This window comes from Rana temporaria, chromosome 3 (assembly GCF_905171775.1).
Source record: "Rana temporaria chromosome 3, aRanTem1.1, whole genome shotgun sequence".
Taxonomy (NCBI): Eukaryota; Metazoa; Chordata; class Amphibia; order Anura; family Ranidae; genus Rana; species Rana temporaria.
The window spans coordinates 377,451,341-377,470,193 of NC_053491.1; the positions used below are offsets into that span (position 1 = coordinate 377,451,341).

General features: G+C 46.1%; 1 protein-coding gene across 3 annotated transcripts in view; it reads left to right on the plus strand.

The window, feature by feature from the left end:
- The window catches only part of LMNTD1 (lamin tail domain containing 1), a 218,037-nt gene that overhangs the window by 55,427 nt on the left and 143,757 nt on the right, over window positions 1-18,853 (plus strand). For all 3 annotated transcript variants that reach the window (XM_040345614.1, XM_040345612.1, XM_040345613.1), the window contains exon 6: window positions 17,294-17,479. In XM_040345614.1, coding sequence (XP_040201548.1) covers window positions 17,294-17,479 — 186 coding nt within the window. The remainder of the gene's footprint in view (window positions 1-17,293; window positions 17,480-18,853) is intronic.

Here is an 18,853-nt window from a genome sequence, read left to right on the forward strand (position 1 = left end):
TGTGGACACATCGGAAGTCAATTTAATGCCCAAATAAGAAAGGGACGACTGTTGCCACTTAAAAGGGAATTGAGCTTTAATACTTTCTAACGTTGAGGTTGGCAAGTTTACATTCAGTGCCTCCGACTTGTCCCGATTAATCAATAGGCCCGAAATTTTACCGAAACGGTCTAATAGGGACAGGAGATTCGGTATGGTGGTATGGGGAGATGTAATAAACAATAGGAGGTCGTCCGCAAATAATGCGCATTTATGATACTTCCCCCCACTTTCTATACCCAGAACATCCGGATGATGGCGGATTGCTATAGCTAAGGTTTCAAAGGCTATGACAAATAGAATGGGGGATAATGGGCATCCCTGCCTAGTGCCCGAAGAGATCGGTATCAAGTCGGATTTGTGACCTCTCAACAGTATTTGCGCAGAAGGGGAGCTATATAGAGACTGCAAAGAGGCCAAAAAGGCTGGGCCAAAATTCCATTTGTCCAATACTCGAAATAGAAAGGGCCATGACAAGGAATCAAATGCTTTGCAAATATCTAGGGATAGCAACATCCCTTTTCGGTGTAGTCCCCCATCCCACGACGAGCGTAATATTGATATATAGTCGGCCAAAAATGTCAACATCCTATTTGCCAAAATTTTTGTAAGTAGTTTTAGGTCCGTATTAATTAAGGATATGGGTCGGTAATTGGCTACATCACTATGGTCCTTGTGGGGTTTGGGAATAAGAGTTATAAAGGCTCTGTTAGAATCAGAGTCTATGGGACCACCTTTCTGTATATCTCTAAAGACGCGCGTTAGGGAGGGAGCCAGTAGGGTGGAAAATTTTTTATAATAAAGGGTCGTGAACCCGTCCGGTCCCGGTGCTTTACCCTTGGGGGCCTGCTTAATAGCAGCCAGAACCTCTTCAACAGCGATATCCCTATCCAAGAAGGCTTTGTGTTCCTCTAATAAGGATGGAATGGGCAGATGTTCGACAAATGCATCGAACTCCTGTTGCCCTGTGTCCTTGCCACCATTATATATTTTATTATAATAGGAATGGAATTCCTGCAGTACCACTTTGGGATTCTGAGTAAAGGAACCGTCGGATCTTCGGATTTTAGGAATGTGGGGAGGAGGTCGTCTAGGGGCCAACCTTGTTGATAACAATTTACCTGGTTTATCCGACTGGGAATAAAATCTTGCCTGAGTCCAACGTAATTGTTTTTCTGCTGTCGTAGTAAGGCATATGTTTAGTTCCAAACGGGCGGTCTCAATTCTATCCCTTAAGTCACGATGGGGATTACGTTTGTGCTCTTTGAGTAGGGCAGCTAACTCATCCTCTTTTTGTTTCAACAAGGCTTTGTAATGTCTCCTATACCTGGCTGCTATCTGGATCAAGATGCCTCTGATCGTAACTTTGTGTGCAGCCCAGGTACACATTGAAGAAGTATGCGAGGGGTCATTTAAAGCAAAAAATTCCTTTAACGCAATTTCAATATCCAAGCATGTAGCCGGATTGCTGAGGTGGGACTCATTTAGACGCCAGGTATAGGAAGCTGTGGGACAACGTAGAGAAGTAAGAGTGACCACTACGGGGGAATGATCTGACCAGGAAACTTCTAATATTTTGGAGGAGGTGCAAGCTGGTAAGGACCTAGCAGACGTGAAGACATGGTCAATTCGCGAATAAGACAAATGTACATGCGAATAAAAAGTATAGTCGCGGTTGGAACCATTGAACTCTCGCCATATGTCAATCAAATCATTGTTGTGTAGTAGTTTCGCAAATTTGGAACCGAGTTTCGAGGGCCTCAAAATTTGGGATCCTGGTGGGCGTGTCTTATCGAGTATTGAGTCTAGGGCAATGTTTGAGTCCCCACCCATTATCAGTGTTCCTTCAATCAGGCCTGTCAATTGCTGAAGTAAGTTTTGAAAAAAAGGGAATTGGTCCTTGTTAGGAGCATAGTAGGATAGGAATGTTACCAGGGATCCCTCTAGGTTCCCCTTGACAATTATATAGCGCCCATCCGGATCTGAGATTACCCGTGAGGGAGTGAAGGATAGGCTTTTGGCAAGACAAATCGCAACTCCTCTTGTCTTATCTGGAGCACTTGCAAGAAAGAAGGTGGGGTAGTGTTTATGTATAAAAGTGGGTTTGTAGGAAGTGGGGAAATGGGTTTCCTGAAGAAACACTATTTCAGCCCCTACCGATTGGAAATAATTAAAGGCCTTCCGCCTTTTCACTGGTGAATTAAGGCCTTGCACATTGTGCGTTAAAAATTTCACGGGTTTGGGAGTATGGTGATCAGTCATGGTGTGTGGTGGGGTTGAAGTCGCTTACCTTGTCCGACTGGGATACAGTGATCGATCGGTCCCCCGAAGGCCGGACAACCGTGATTCCCGGATGGAACACAAAAGATGAAGAAAAAAGACAAAGAAGAAGGAGATTAGACGCCCTCGTGAGGGTAGCAGCCTGAAGAGAGGATTCAAGGGAAACATCATTAGAGAGAGATGAGAATCTCACATGTGGGTGCATTTCAAATAAATAAAACAGGGAAAGAACACAGTAGCCGGGAAACAAACAAAATATAAAAAAAAAAAAAAAAAAAAAAAAAAAACACATACAAAAAAAAGGGGAATGGTAGGAACAACAACTTAGCCGACCGACCTGGCGGTCAATCAGCGAAGCAGGCCACCTATGGGGCCCAAAATGTCCAAGGTCCCTGCCCCCCGCTAATCCAGCGGGGGGAAGGAGGTTGGAGTAAGCGCGAGGCGCAAGACACAACGACCCGACCCTGAACGGCCAGCAAAAAAAAAAAAAACCCTGAAGCTGGTGAGCTAATGGTCTTGGTGAGAAGGCCTGCAGGGTTAAGACCCCAACATACCTTCTGCTTCTCTGTCCTCTTGTGGAAAGAAATGTGAACTGCGTTATAACACGTATATGAGTCAAGAGGACCTTAATTTTCTGAACATGTCCCAAGCTTAAAGATAAAAAACAAATAAAAAAAAAAAACAATAACAAAAAGAGGAAACTAAACCCTGAAGTATCAAACAGACAATTAAACCATCTCTTGGGGTAAGTTCACCAACTATCAATGAGAGACCCAGGATGAGAGCCAGGGAGCCTTTCCTCCAATTCAAATTCTTCTAATCCTCTCTTCACACCATCAAGGCGGTCTGTTTTGGCGGCGGGATCTGCTTCTAGTAGCTCTTGGGGAGTGCCATATTGGCGAAACTGGACGCTCTCTGTTGCCTCTGCCATGGTTTGTCGATGGAACATCCCGGCGATCAGGTGATGTTAAGGGTGAAGTGGAGATGAAGCCCAATCGTTTCAGCAATCTTTCCCCGTCCGAAAATGTAGAGAATGAATAAGATTTGCCTTGATAGGGAAAGGAGAGGCGAAAAGGGAATGACCAGCGGTACCTTATCCCCTTTTGTTGTAGCGGCAATAATAAAGGCTTGAAGGATCTACGTTTCTGTACGGTAGCCGGGGAAATGTCAGCAAATATTTGCACTTCGTGATCAAAAAGTTGGATTGACGGTAGTTCACGGGCTTTCTGCATAATGCTTTCTTTGACTGAATAGTGGTGCGGCCGTACGATAATGTCCCTGGGAGGGCCCTCTGAGCGTACAGCAGTAAGAGCTCTATGGACACGATCCAGCTCTAGTTTGTGGGCTGGAGTGTCAGGCAGCAATGATCTCAGCAGAGTAGCAGTAACTTCTTGAGAGTCCGTAAATGATTCGGGCAACCCCCTGATGCGAAAATTATATCTGCGAGATCTATTTTCGAGATCATCAATTTTTGCTAAAGCCTCTTCCAAACGTGCTTCCAAATCGCAAATGCGATCTGTGTTTTGATTGGTTCTGGACACAGTGACTTCCAGTTTATTCTCTATAGTGTTGATCCTAGAGCCCAAATCATAAAATTCTTGTTTCAAATCTGCTGTGATTTTCCTCCCAGTCTTCTCCAGTCCCTGTTCTAGCATGGCAGAGAATCTAGCTAAAAGGATAGGGTCACTCGAATATACTGGCTGCGGGGCTATGATCTGTGGGCTGACAAACTCCTGAGAGGCCTGCAGGCTATTTTGACTGGTGAGAATGTCACCCATTGCTCTGTCCAGGGAGGATCCCGTGGAGAAGGGAGACTCACCCCCTGAGAATTCACCGTCCTGGGGAGGATGGAGGGCTGCTGGGGTGGCGTTACTGCCTTCTATAGAAGAGGAGAGCCGATCCATTTCAGCATGTCCCGTCCGGAGGGGAGCCGCGTGCGTCTGTGGCGCCGCCATCTTGCCTGAACTGACCGGGAGGCAGAGAGTTCCGTGCGGCTGTTTTGGAGGCCTTTTAACTTTCTTCTTGGCCATAAACTGCTGGGCAGACTGCCGAGGATGGAGCGGAGGCTACCAGCGGGGCTCCTGGGTGTCTTGATCGGCAGTAGGCGGCCGGATTAGGTCGGGTCGCGGCGGAGCCGAATCAAGCCGCGTCCACCATGATCAGCCGCGCGCATGCGCCTTCACATTTCTATTTCTGCAGCCGATTTAACTCTCTCTCTCTCTCGCTCTCTTTTTCTTTCTCTCTCTCTCTCTCTCTCTTACATAACACGCTAAACAACATGCATGAGCAAAAGGTGGATTTACTTTAAATGTGAACTAGTACTATATGGCCAAAAATATTGAGGATAACTGAGCATTACATCTATATCAGCTTGTCGGATATCCCCTTCCAAAACAATGGACAGTAATGTAGAGCTGACCCCCATTTGTAGCTATAACATCCTTCACTTTTCTGGGAAGGCTTTCCACAAGATTTTGGAGGGGCCTGTGAGGATTTGTGCCCATTCACTCCACCACCTTTTGTGAAGTCAGGTACTGATTTTGGGTGAGAAGACCTGGCTCTTATTTGGCTTTCCAATTCATCCCAAAGGTGTTCTGTAGAGTTGAGGTCATGGCTCTGTGAAGGCCACTCAAGTTCCTCCACACCAAACTGGTCAAACCATGTCCACTGTGAAGGCCACTCAAGTTCCTCTACACCAAACTGGTCAAACCATGTCCACTGTGAAGGCCACTCAAGTTCCTCCACACCAAACTGGTAAAACCATGTCCACTGTGAAGGCCACTCAAGTTCCTCTACACCAAACTGGTCAAACCATGTCCACTGTGAAGGCCACTCAAGTTCCTCCACACCAAACTGGTCAAACCATGTCCACTGTGAAGGCCACTCAAGTTCCTCCACACCAAACTGGTCAAACCATGTCTTTGTGGAGCTGGCTTTATAAACAGGGACACAAAACCACGAGTTGGAATTGCACAATTATCCAAAATGTCTTTGTATGCTGTAGCATTAACAGTCCCTTTTACTGGGTACACCTGAATTCAATAATGTGAAATAGTAACCACATACTATTGGTACTATAATAGGGGAGGTAGTCAAGTATCCATTTTTTTTTACTATAAAACTGGGGTGTCCAACCTTTTGACCTTCATTGGCTACTAGACATGTGTACACTGAAATATTTTGTTCCGGAATTTAGTTTTCGTCCGAAAAATTTATTAATTTAGTTACTCTCTAAATTTATTTTGTTTTGTAAAAAAATACATTCTTCCGAAAATCCAAATTAAGGCCGAATCTGTCAATTGAAGGCTTATGGTGTCTGTCGAATGTTCTAAGAAGATTCGACGAAGCAGCTAAACTGTACGAGGCGGCATTCGTACATTTTCGGTCGAATGCTCCGCCCATAAGCTATAGTAGAATTCTAATGTTGTATGACTAGTAATAATTATATTTATTAATTATTACTACTAGTCAACCAACATTAGAATTATTCTATAGCCTATAGGTGGAGCATTTGATCATAAATGTCCGCTCGCGGCGATCGTATGTTTTTAGCTGCTTCGTCGAATCTTCATGTCTCTATAATCTTTTCTCTCCATGTCGAATCTTTTCTCGCTATGTCAAATCTTTTTTCTCTATGTTGAATAATCTTGGACTAATAGAGTTAGGTTAGGCACATTCAACCGCAGGTTCGACAGACACAGATCGCTATTGTCACCGTTATGTCGAATCTTCTATCGATATCAAACTGTTGTCACAACGAAACTAAAATAAAGCATTTTTTATGTAAGATCTTTCGGATTCTGCACGTTCGTTATCGTTTGTTAAAACGAATGCGAAAATCGCTGAAATTTGGACGTAAATGCATTTGGACGAAAACGAATGCACATGTCTATTGGCTACATTGGAAAAAGAGAAATTGTCTTGGCCACACATACAATACACTAACAATAAGGATAGCTGATGAATGGAAAAAGTGGGGCAGAACACAGAAGTTAATGATCACTGATATAGATAATGTACCTGAGATTTTCTTTGTTATATTTTATTATTATGAAAGTAAAAAAGGGGAACATAAAGCTAGTGCGATATCTGAGTTTTTGATAAACAAACACATCAATATCTGCTTGGATGGATGGAGTAGCAATTCGCAATGAATTCTCAAGGTGCTCTTTAGATATTTTGGTTCTAATTTTGGTGCTGCCGAAAACTGATGACATGAATAAGACGTGATTGAGAAGAGTGGGATATTTTTGTTTGAGAAGATAAAACGTATACAACTAAAAGTCCAGTAACGAGACACTGTCATATTTTTTTTCTTCGGCCGCATGTGTTCGATAAGTGTAAATGCATTTTTACAAAAATTCAAATAGAAAATTAATAATATTAAGTAGGTTTTACGATTTTGTGTTGGGCCATTTGCGCTGCATGCGGCCCACTGGACACATGTTGACACCTCTGCTATAAAGTGTTGTGCCAAACACGCCAAATTGAGCCAAATACGCTTCCCTATTATTCTTGTATGCAACTTGTATATCAAATTGCACTTTAAACAAGGATTTTCCCAAACAGTCCCCGGTGTCGCACAGCTACCACATGAGATGGAAAGAGACGGCATATTAGTTCCCACTGGGCTAATATTCTCAGATGCATTAATTTAAAAGCTTTTAAGAGTTTATTCTCCCAGCGGAGGAATGAGTTCAGACATAATTAAGACCTTCAATATGGAATAAGTATGGACTACAGACGGATGAAGGATTTACCATGTATCAAACCAGCAAACAATTTTGCCTGTGCACATCTGAGAATGTTTTTAATGCCCGGTTCCATTACAGTGTGAAAAGGGAGTGCGTGGTTCTTAGCATATTAAAGCATATCTAAACCCACAAACAAAATTGTCATATAATGCACCTCGCCTGAGCTTAGATGTAGTGTCTGCATTCGTTTTCCTTTCTCAGACTTAAGCCCTGTACACACGATCGGTTTGTCCAATGAAAACAGACATCGGCATTGGCGCTTTTAAACCCCTTTTAAACCCCTTAAACAGCGGTAAAGCGGCTGTACTATTTTTTTTTGTCTTCTCTTAAGCCCTGTAAACACGATCGGTTTGTCCAATGAAAACAGACAGATAGACTGTTTTCATCGGACAAACTGATCGTGTGTGGGCCCTATCGGTTTGTTTTCCATCGGTGTAAAAAAATAGAACCCGTTTTACATTTTTCCTATGGATAAAAAATCGATAGAAAAAAACGATCGTCTGTGTGGAAGTCCATCGGTCAAAAATCCACGCATGCTCACAATCAAGTCGACGCATGGTCGGAAGCATTGAACTTCATTTTTTTCAGCACGTCGTAGTGTTTTATGCCACCGCGTTTTGGCACAGTCGGATTTTTGACTGATGGTGTGTAGGCAAAACTGATGAAAGTCAGCTTCATCGGATAGCCGACGAAAAAATCCATCAGACTAGATTCCATTAGATATCCGATCGTGTGTACGAGGCTTCATTTTTTTTTTAATTTTCATCTGGTGATTCTGTGAATAATATACCCCATTCTAGGGTGACAGCACTAACTCTCCCATGTCTATGGAGAAGCAGTGTTGTATTTATAGTGTTAGTACTACAGAACACTCTTCTTGAAAACTGACTGGATTTCTGCAAGAATCAAAAGTGTTTTTTCTTTGCACCTTCTGCACAGATACATCAAAATGCTTTCAATATTATATTTACAAGATCAAATACGAGGTGTTCATTGTTAGGATTTAATGTTTTCGGTCCCCTGTTCCTGTGCCCATGACTCTGCAAATAGCATCACATGCTCTAACAAACCTGGCTGGGTAGGGAATCTTTAAAGAGGAAGTAAACCCTCATGGGTTTTACTTCCTCTTTGTTCCCTGCAAAGTAAAAGCATGATGGGCTAGTATGCATCGCATACTAGCCAATTATGTGCCACTTAACTGCAGAAGAAGCCTGCAATGTCAGCTCTGTCCCCTCTCTCTAATCGCGTCCATCTTCAACTCCTCTTCCTTCCGGGGCCGTGGACTCCGGCTCTGGTTTTGGCCAGAAGTTGTGTGACATGCGCGCGGGAGCCAACGGTCACGGCACGGGGCACTATAGAAACGTGACGGATCATGCCCATTCTTTAGTGCGCATGCGCCGATTATGTTGGCGCCGGTGTATATGGCGAATATCTCCTGAACCGTAGGGAAAAGTGGTTGTAAAGTGTTTACAACCACTTTAATGCTAATGTATAGGCAGTACCTCAATGGTAAGAGATATGCAACAACAGCAATAACACAGTAAGGAATATACATTATGGGGTAGATTCATGTAGGAATTACGCCGAGGTATCTCGAGATACACCGCGTAAGTGTAAATGTGCGCCGTCGTATCTATGCGCCGTACCCACAGAACTAGATACGCCTGAAAATATGCTTCTCCCGACCGACGTAACTTTTCTCCGAGGGCGTAACGTAGGCGCATATTTACGCCGAACGTATCTGGTGCACCCATTGATTTCGTATGCAAATATGCAAATGAGGGAGATATGCCGACTCACAAACATACGCGCGTCCGGCGCAGTCTACGCGCGGTGCGCGCAAGTTGTACGCCCGGCCTAAACGTACCCCTCATAAAGCAGGGGTAACTTTGCACCAGACTTGCACAAGTCAACTGGAGAGTAGCTTCAGCAGCACCATTACGGACGAGCTGAGCAACCACACTTGCAGGACAACACATAACAGCCGTGGTCCTAGCACTACTAATGGGCCCACCGCCACGTAGGAGGGCACGGGAGAGGATATACCGAACGCGCATGAACGTCTTTGGCAAGGGGGAATCAGAGGTGTATCGCATCTTCAGATTCAGCCCTGATGCCATCCTGGAATTAGCCACAGCCCTGCATGATGACATCACCAGCAAAACACATCGCTCACATGCAGTGCAGCCACTGGTCAAGGTACTGGCAACACTCCATTTCCTTTCAAGTGGATCTTTTCAGCGTACAAGTGGAGTAGTGTCTGGGATGTCACAATCCACCATGAGCAGATGCGTGCACCAGGTTGTCTCCGCAATCCTCACACGTATGTCCCACCACATCATCAAACCCACCCATGAGCATCTGCGGCAGAAGGCAATGGCGGATTTTTTCAGAATTGCCGGATTCCCACGCACCGTGGGGGCCATTGATTGCACACATGTGGCACTACGCCCCCTCCCCCCCGTGACAGAGAGCACATATTCCGCAATCGTAAGCAGTGGCATTCCATCAACGTACAGGTGATAGCCGATGCCCAATGCCTCATATGGCACGTCCGTGCCAAACACCCAGGGTCCAGCCACGACAGCTACATATACCGTCAAAGCAACATCCCAATGGAATTCGAACAGAACGTGTACGGGAACAGCTGGCTGGTTGGTGAGTGACATGGGTGTCAGGCATAACTGTCCGACCCCATGATGCAGACATCACGAAGGGGCACATGCAGGACTAACATCCTCCTGTCTTTTCCCTTCCAGGTGACGTGGAATATGCACTTGGGCCCCATCTCATGACTCCATTCCGGGATCCAGAAACCAGAGGAAAGAAAAAATACAATGATGCACACATACGTACCCGTGCAGTGGTGGAACGCACATTTGGCCTCCTGAAGTCCCGTTTCCGATGCCTGGATAAGTCCGGGGGGACCTTGTTGTATTCCCCAAACTTTGTGTGCCAGATCATCGGTGCATGTTGCATGCTGCACAACTACGCCATGAGAAAGGGCCTGGAGATTGACATACGTGATGACCTGACCCCCGAACCACACAGTTCCCCCCTAACCGAGGCTACCCCGTCTACTGAGGGAAGAGCAGTCAGGAGATGCCTCGTGTTAGGCATGTTTGCACGTTAAACAAACACATTCATCATGGCACAAGGAGAATGCACGGCAAGGAGAGAGGCACCTCTGGGTGTAGTAACTTAAGACAGTTTAATGATTAAAACAAACACATGTGGTTATTACACTCACATTTGAGCAGTATAGAGCAGGCATGTAAAGGTTTCTTTAGGCAAGGTGAGCTGTCATCCGAGGAGGGGAGTTCCTTTTCCAGTCAGAGGGAGCGCTGTGCGGGGAGGTCACTGCTTCATCAGAAGGAGGGCATCCATAGGAATGGAGATGGTTCTCAACCCGAGGTCTGAAGCGCACATGGAGAGCTGGCGAGGGCGGATGATGTCACTACTGTGCGACACGTTTCAGAGTCTTAAAGCAGCAGGTGGATTGGCTGCTTACACTCCTTTCTCAAGCATAACAGAGGAGGGGGACGGAGCTAGTATTTAATGGTATGGAGGGGGCGGAACGAAGCGAAAGTGGGGCGGGACGGAGCACGGCTTGTTGTGAAGGCAATGCAAGTGGGCGTGAACCCAGGAGGGCACCTCCCCTCTCTCCGTTCGCTTAGCCTTAAGTCACTCTCTCCATGCCCGCCCCCGTCCCATACGCTCATCACCGTGCCAATCACATTGTCTCCCATTTACATACTGACACTCCTGGGTTCACGCCCACTAGCATTGCCTTCACAACAAGCCGTGCTCCGTCCCGCCCCACTTTCGCTTCGTTCCGCCCCCTCCATACCATTAAATACTAGCTCCGTCCCCCTCCTCTGTTATGCTTGAGAAAGGAGTGTAAGCAGCCAATCCACCTGCTGCTTTAAGACTCTGAAACGCGTCGCACAGTAGTGACGTCATCCGCCCTCGCCCAGCTCTCCATGTGCGCTCCAGACCTCGGGTTGAGAACCATCTCCATTCCTATGGATGCCCTCCTTCTGATGAAGCAGTGACCTCCCCGCACAGCGCTCCCTCTGACTGGAAAAGGAACTCCCCTCCTCGGATGACAGCTCACCTTGCCTAAAGAAACCTTTACATGCCTGCTCTATACTGCTCAAATGTGAGTGTAATAACCACATGTGTTTGTTTTAATCATTAAACTGTCTTAAGTTACTACACCCAGAGGCGCCTCTCTCCTTGCCTTTTTTTCTAGAAACCGGAACATGGTCTCTGTTCCTCCCTGATGGCAGCCCTGGAAGTGTGTACCCATTTTACTCTTACCACAGACTTTTGATCAGTTTACCCTAAACTGTCATCTCTTGACTCTTGTCCCCATCTCCCGCTGCTTCGATATTCATGCTGTATCTGACATTAGAAGTTTTTTGTGTATTTATGCGCATTATTTACTTGTCTCCAAGGAGAATGCACGCATGCACACCACTGTGGTCCCTAGCTCACACACACCACATCCACATCACATTGGATTAGCCCAAGTCCACCATGCAGGACTTGGGAGCAGCAACGCCGCGCCAAGGCTCCAATTATATCGCTGACCATTCATACCACATTCACACGGTCGTGGGGATAACTTCTCCCCAATGACCGAGGGTGACACCCCTTACTGGCAGGAGTGTCACCCCCACCTTCACACACCAGTCACACTGTAGCCTGCACTACTGATCGTGTGCAGTATTAAAAATAAAAATAAAAATAAAACGCCTCACCGGAGCTGAAATAAAAATAAAACTCTTTACCGGAGCTGAAATAAAAATACAACGCTCCTCACCGGAGCTTAAAAAACAATAATAAACCACTCAATTGCCCCGTCGTGGGCTCTGCCTGGTGCCACGTCTTTGGCTCCTCACTTGCCTGGGGGCAACTTCAGGTGGGGGTGGGGCATCATCAGGAGACTCCTCCTCAAGTCTGCCACTCCTGGCAGGTTCTGGCTGCCTGCCCTCCAACGCCACCGATATGCGGGTGAGCACCGCGGTGGTCTCTGCGTGCATCCGCAGCTGGCGGGTAGTGTTACGATTTTGCTCCTGCCTCATGTGCCTCACCTCCGCCGTATTGGCCTTTACAGCCACTGTGAGGCTCTTGACCTCAGTCACCAGGCGGGAGGTCGTGGCCTGCAGCTCCCCAACACATGTGGCAACTGCTGCACAATTGGCACTGATATCCGCCAAACAGTCTGGTATCTGTGCAGAGGAGGCCAGGCTGTCTGCGAGACGCTTCATATCCCGGGCAACAGCACCCACATGCTGGGTCTGGAGGACCTGATCCCTCACAAGGGTTTCGTGAATGGCCTCTGGAACACCTCTTGTTTTTTTGGTGGCCTTCCTGGGGGCAGGAGAGGCTTGGGGCCGTGCATATGGGGAGGCCCGTGAGGAGCTTCCCCTGATGGAGGAGGAGGGTGAGGATGGTACCCTGATGGTGGAGGAGGGTTGGGAGGATCCAGGGTTGCTGGGATTTTCATCCAGGATATAGAACGCATCCTCCAGGTCCCCGTGCTCCTCCTCTACTTCCTCCAGGGGAGAGGTACGGGCACTCTCATCCCTGGATGGGTTGGGTCGCCCTGCAGCCGACGACGGCCCAGCTCCCTCCAACACATCTGTGGATGACACAAACCATTCACATGTTGGTGGACCCACACACTTGTCACGTGTCCCCTTCCACCCCCTCACATGCTACACACCGTATAGGAGATAAAACACACTTACCTGTCCTCAAACCCCTCCATGCCCTCAACCTGCTCACGCTGCAAGCATTGGGCGATCAACTCATCCTCCGGGGTCAACCGCACAGTACAGGCTGGTCCTCCTCCCGTGCCCCTGGCATGCTTCCTTATCGCACCCAGCTTTTCACGGACCTTCCTTTTTAGATCATTGATCTTTTTTTGGATATCCTGTGGGGTCCTGGTGGCATTGCCCATGGCACTGACCTGCAAGCTGAGCTCCATCAGGATCTCCTTTTTTATCGCTTTGCTGGTCTGGTTACTGAGGGCACCATGGAGGTACTTGTCATGTGCCACTATGCCCGCAACAATAATAGCCCTCTCCTCCGTGCAAAAGTTTTTCTTCCTCCGATCCTTCTTCTCTGTATTTGCAGCAGCCGCCATTGCTTTGCAAAAGTACTTTCCCTAAGGGGAGGAAAAAAATCAGGATGTACTTTTGCGCCGGACGGGCGTATGTCTGGGCGCATTTATAGGCTCGGCGTATCCCAGGAAGTTGGGCCGGAGTAGTTGTGAGCATGCGCACAGGGGAACGATCATACGTCCACTTCACTGCGCATGCTCTGTTCAGGATACACCGGGCGTATATCACTACTCCACGCTCCGACCATCATTTGCATAAGGTCACACCCACTTACACTTACGCTGGCTTACGCCGTTGAAATTAAGTTACGCCGGCGCAACGTTAGGAGCAAGTGCATTGTGAATACTGTACTTGCCTCTCTGAGTTACGTCGGCGTATCGCAAATGAGATGCGCTACGCCGGTATAAAGATGCGCCAATCTACCTGAATCTACCCCTATATACAGTATATATATATATATATATATATATATATATATATAAATATATATCTATATCTATAGAAATATATATCTATATCTATAGAAATATATATCTATATCCATCTGTCTATCTATCTATCTATCTATCTATCTATCTATCTATCTATCTATCTAGATATATCTCTATATATCTATATATATATCTATATATATAAAACTCAACGTGTGTGTGTGTGTATGTATGTATGTATGTATGTATGTATGTATGTTCCAGCATCACGTCCAAACGGCTAAAGATATTAACATGAAACTTGGCACACATGTTACTTATATGTCAGCAACAAACATAGGATAGGTGGTTTAACCCTTACCCACCCCCATTTGCCATGGTCGGGGTTTTCCTTTAAAGTCCCATTCAACTCTATGGGAAATACATGTTACTTCATGTTCCAGCATCACGTCCAAACGGCTAAAGATATTAACATGAAACTTGGCACACATGTTACTTATATGTCAGCAACAAACATAGGATAGGTGGTTTAACCCTTACCCACCCCCATTTGCCATGGTCGGGGTTTTCCTTTAAAGTCCCATTCAACTCTATGGGAAATACATGTTACTTCATAACTTCCAAACGGCTGTAGATATTTCGATAACACTTGGTCACATGTTACTTATATGTCCACTTAAACTATAGGATAGTTAATTTATCCCTTAACTACCCCCATTTGTGAGGGTCAGGGTTTTTGTTTAAAGTCCCATGCAAATCAATGGGAAATGTATGTTCCCACATAACTTCTGTACGCCTGGAGATATTTCAATAATACCTGGTACACATATTACTTATATGCCAAATAAAAATATATGACAGTTAAATTAACCCTTACCTACACCCTTATATAAAAGATGGGTATATTTATATTACTATGATTTTCCTCCCCAAAAGGTTAAGATAGGAAGACCGGGCAACGCCGGGTATTCAGCTAATATATATATATATATATATATATATCAGAAAAGTGAGTACACCCCTCACATTTTTGTAACTATTTTATAATATCTTTTCATGTGACAACACTGAAGAAATTAAACTTTTCTACAATGTAAAGTAGTGAGTGTACAGCTTGTATAATAACAGTGTAAATTTGCTGCCCCCTCAAAATAACTCAACACACCGCCATTAATGTCTAAACCACTGGTAACAAAAGTGAGTACACCCCTAAGTGAAAACGCGACTCCGGCCAATAGCAGAGCCGGAGTCCACGGCCCCGGAAGGAAGAGGGGTTGAAGATGGATACGATTAGAGAGGGGACACTCACTACTTTACATTGTAGCAAAATGTAATTTCTTCTGTGTTGTCACATGAAAAGATATAATAAAATATTTACAAAAATGTGAGGGGTGGAACTCTGGCCAGCAGCCTCTCACTAACTCCTGGGTCAGCAAGTGATTCTCTCTGTAGCTGGGCCAGTGTGAAAATCGCCTCTGCTGCCAGACACAGAATCCTTTTCCTGTCAGAACTGCAGACTGGGGCAACATACACGTGAAATACATATACAGTACCTTATAGGGGTAGATTTGCCTGTCAAAGGATTTATATTTCTGTCCATCCACTATTGAGATTTCCTAACTTTGACATACAGCACAGCAATGTTTTGGAAAGGAGGAACCTGATTTTACTCTGACACCGTTAGTTAAAGTGGTTTAAAGGGCTCAAGTTTTTTTACCTTCATGTACAGTGGAACCTCGGATTGCGAGTAACACGGTTAAAGCAGAGGTTCACCCAAAAGAATTTTTTTTAACATTACATTCAGCCGAGTTTTAGAATGACAATCGGCTGTTTTTTTTTTTATCCCCGTACATACCGTATTTTCACCGCCGCTTCCGGGTATGTCTTCTGCGGGACTGGGCGTTCCTAATTGATTGACCGTCGCATACTGCGCGTCACGAGTTGCCGAAAGAAGCCGAACGTCGGTGCGCAGGCGCCGTATAGAGCCGCACCGACGTTCGGCTTCTTTCGGCAACTCGTGACGCGCTGTATGCGACGGTCGGAAACCTGTTAAACAATGTTAAAAAATTTATTTTGGGTGAACCCCCGCTTTAATGAGTGTTTCGCGAGTGTTGTCTCGCAATACGAGCAGGATTCAGGCCAAAGCGGTGTGCAGTATCACGTTTGGCCTGAGGTGGGGTGGGCCGGAGCTGAGCGGAGCTGTTCGAAAATGCATGGAAAGGCCTGAGGACAGCTCGGCTGACCTCGGCAAACCTCGGAAACAGAGTCTTTCCGAGGTTTGCCAAGGTCAGCCGAGGTGTCCTCTGGCCTTTCCGACCGTTCCCGAGGCTCTCCGGCGCCCCCCACCTCTGGTCACATGCGGTATTGCATACCATTAAAGTCAATGCGGAACAAATTATTTTAATTTCCATTGGCTTCAATGGGGAAACTCGCTTTGATATACAAGTACTTTGGATTACGAGCTCCTGGAACGGATTATGCTCATAATCTGAGGTTCCACTGTATTCTATGTGTAGCACCCTCTAGTGTACTAGAGTAGTTAGTGTTAGATTTTTGTTAGTGTCGGTAGAATGTTTTGGTTTGTTTGGCAGCCAAGCCCAAGATTGATTCTGGGTCAGGGTGTGTGACTCAGGGAGGCTGGTATGACTCAGCAGGCAGCATCTCTGGTACTTCCCTCTACTTCTGGAACTTGTGAGAAACTTCCAGAAGAATGGGAGGGAGGATAGGAGGAGCTGCCTGGAGTATTCTTAAGGGCCCAAAACAAACCCCAACAGATGGGTTGGCAGCCACTTCAAATAATCAGGGTCAGCCCAGCAGGGCAGGAGAGTTCAGGTGGAAGCTGGAGATGGATGAGACCCTTGAGGGTAGCCCCCTAGTCTGGAGAGTCTGGAGGGGGGGTGGTTGACCTCAGGTCTGGAGCTCAGGTGCTGGACAGACCTTCTACAACATGGAAAAAGCCTTCCATGCATGGGAGCAGGTGTGAGGACAGCATGAGCCAGTGAGCAAGTCTGGGAGATGTTCAAGGAGAAGACAGTCGGGTGGCTGGTGAGTGAGACAGTCGGGGAGGACTGAGAGGCAGCCTGAGAGGACTGGGGAGAGCAGTCTGATATGGTTGGAAGATTAGCCAGGAGGGCTAGTGAAAACGACTTTTTGAAATCGGTTCAGCGCCGCAAATGCAGCATCGTAACGATTAGGACGGTGCCATTGCCAGCAATTTGCGGCAAATACCGCCGTTTTGAAATGCGATTTGACATGCCAAATCTCATGTCAAAATGCACCAGTGTGAACCAAGCCTTTAACACCTACATGTCTTGTCTCTCCCCACAGCCTGTGACGGGACAATAAAAGGAGAAGTAGCAGACTAACGAGTTCATATCTCTGTCACTCTGCTCTCTTCTCCTATCCATGTGTCCCTTATTAGCACACAAGCACTGCAGCACATCTGACTGCTTTTTCTGCTTCTTCCCCCTTACTCCTCTGACCTCTGCTGTACAAGGACTGAAAAAGGCAGACAAGCCACAATCCAATACTTACATTGCTCGTATTAACAAATTATATATATTGAATCATACATTAATAAATATATAGCTGTTATTATTTGTATCTGGATCTCAGCTGTGAATTTAATTTCTTATTCTTTTGACCACATTTGCAGGAGACACAAGAGCTGCGAGCCCAGGTTGCCCAGTCACAAGTACTTGTGTTGCAGTTGGAAGATAAGTTGCGCTCTATTAGCCGAGGAGGCCCGGCGCTGGTGGAGGCAGTACAGAGAATACAAGAGGCCAGCGAGGCTGAAGTAAAGCGACTACACAGTGAAACAGAAAGTGTTTATAACCAGAATGTAAGTGTGTATTAAAAGCCTGTAGAGTGGGAAGGTATGTAATGAATGTATAATGATGCATGATTTGCATAGAAATATGTGATATAGTGCTGGGATAGATCCTGCCATCTGTCCGCACTTCAATCTAGAATGGTAAGGCTGACTATAAATGGTTCATATAAAGATGCTTTGCGTTTTTGATTAGTGGGGGTGGGGTTACTGTGCTAGAAGCAATGAGCTCCTCAGGATGTCAGTTATGATATTCGGAATATCTCCCTGCGCCTGGAGCTGAAATTTCTGTTTTCTGTGAAGGGAAGGATGGAGTATCGTGTATAGCCTCAGAAAGATGGTGTGTCCCATTGTTCTATAGCAGGGGTCTCCAAACTTTTCAAACAAAGGGCCAGTTTATTGTTCTTGAGCCTTTAGGAGGGCCGGATTGTGGCCAGCGGAGGCAGAAAAAGCCCCAGGCCCAGCATTGGTGAGAATAAATATGGCCTCATAGTTTGCGCTCAGTAGGATAAGGAGTAGTGCCCCTATTAGTAGAAGTAATTGTATCTCATCATCAGTATCAATGGAAGAAAAAATAAAAAGTGCCCCTTGTTGGAGTCAGTGGGAAGAATAGTGCCTCATATCAGTGGGAGGAATAAAGCCCTGAGGGCTGGATAAAGGCTAGCAAAGGGCCGCATCTGGCCCTGGGGCTGCAGTTTGGAGACCCCTGTTCTATAGGATTGAACAGATATCCTCTGATAGATATATAATCATCTATGGCTAGCCTAAAGCCCAGTACACACAGTGGGCTAGATTCAGATAGATTAGCGGATCTTTAGATCCGCGTAACCTATCTGATTTACGATCCGCCGGCGCAAATTTTTGAGGCAAGTGCTGTATTCAGAAAGCACTTGCCTCTAAAGTTGTGCCGGCGGATCGTAAATCAGCTAAGTAGCTTCCCCTCAGAAGAAAAGAATAAGAAGACTGGACACATGGATAACAGGCCAGAACTCCCCAACAGAGCGGTTACAAGCGTAGGAATAGCGGTCAGGTGGTAGACTGCCGCAAAGACTATGACCTGTGTGTAGACAGGAGTGTTGTTTGAGAGAATGCAGGGTGGAGATGACTGTGACAGAAAGTCAAGACTGGTCCCATGCCAGGTAAGCTTGAGTCAGCAACTGCCGACCAGTACAATAACGCAGCCAGAAGCATAGTCAGGGTTCAGATCAGGGTCAGTAACAGATGAGCAGGTCAGAAACAGGAGGAGTAGGCAAAAGCATATATACTGTACGTGCAAGCTGGGGTGTGTAGAGGCGGATATCAGAAACAAGTCAAGGCAAGCCAGGTTGGTAATGGGTAGTCAGGTACAGTGTCACAAATTTCACAGGAACACTGTAGACAAGACAG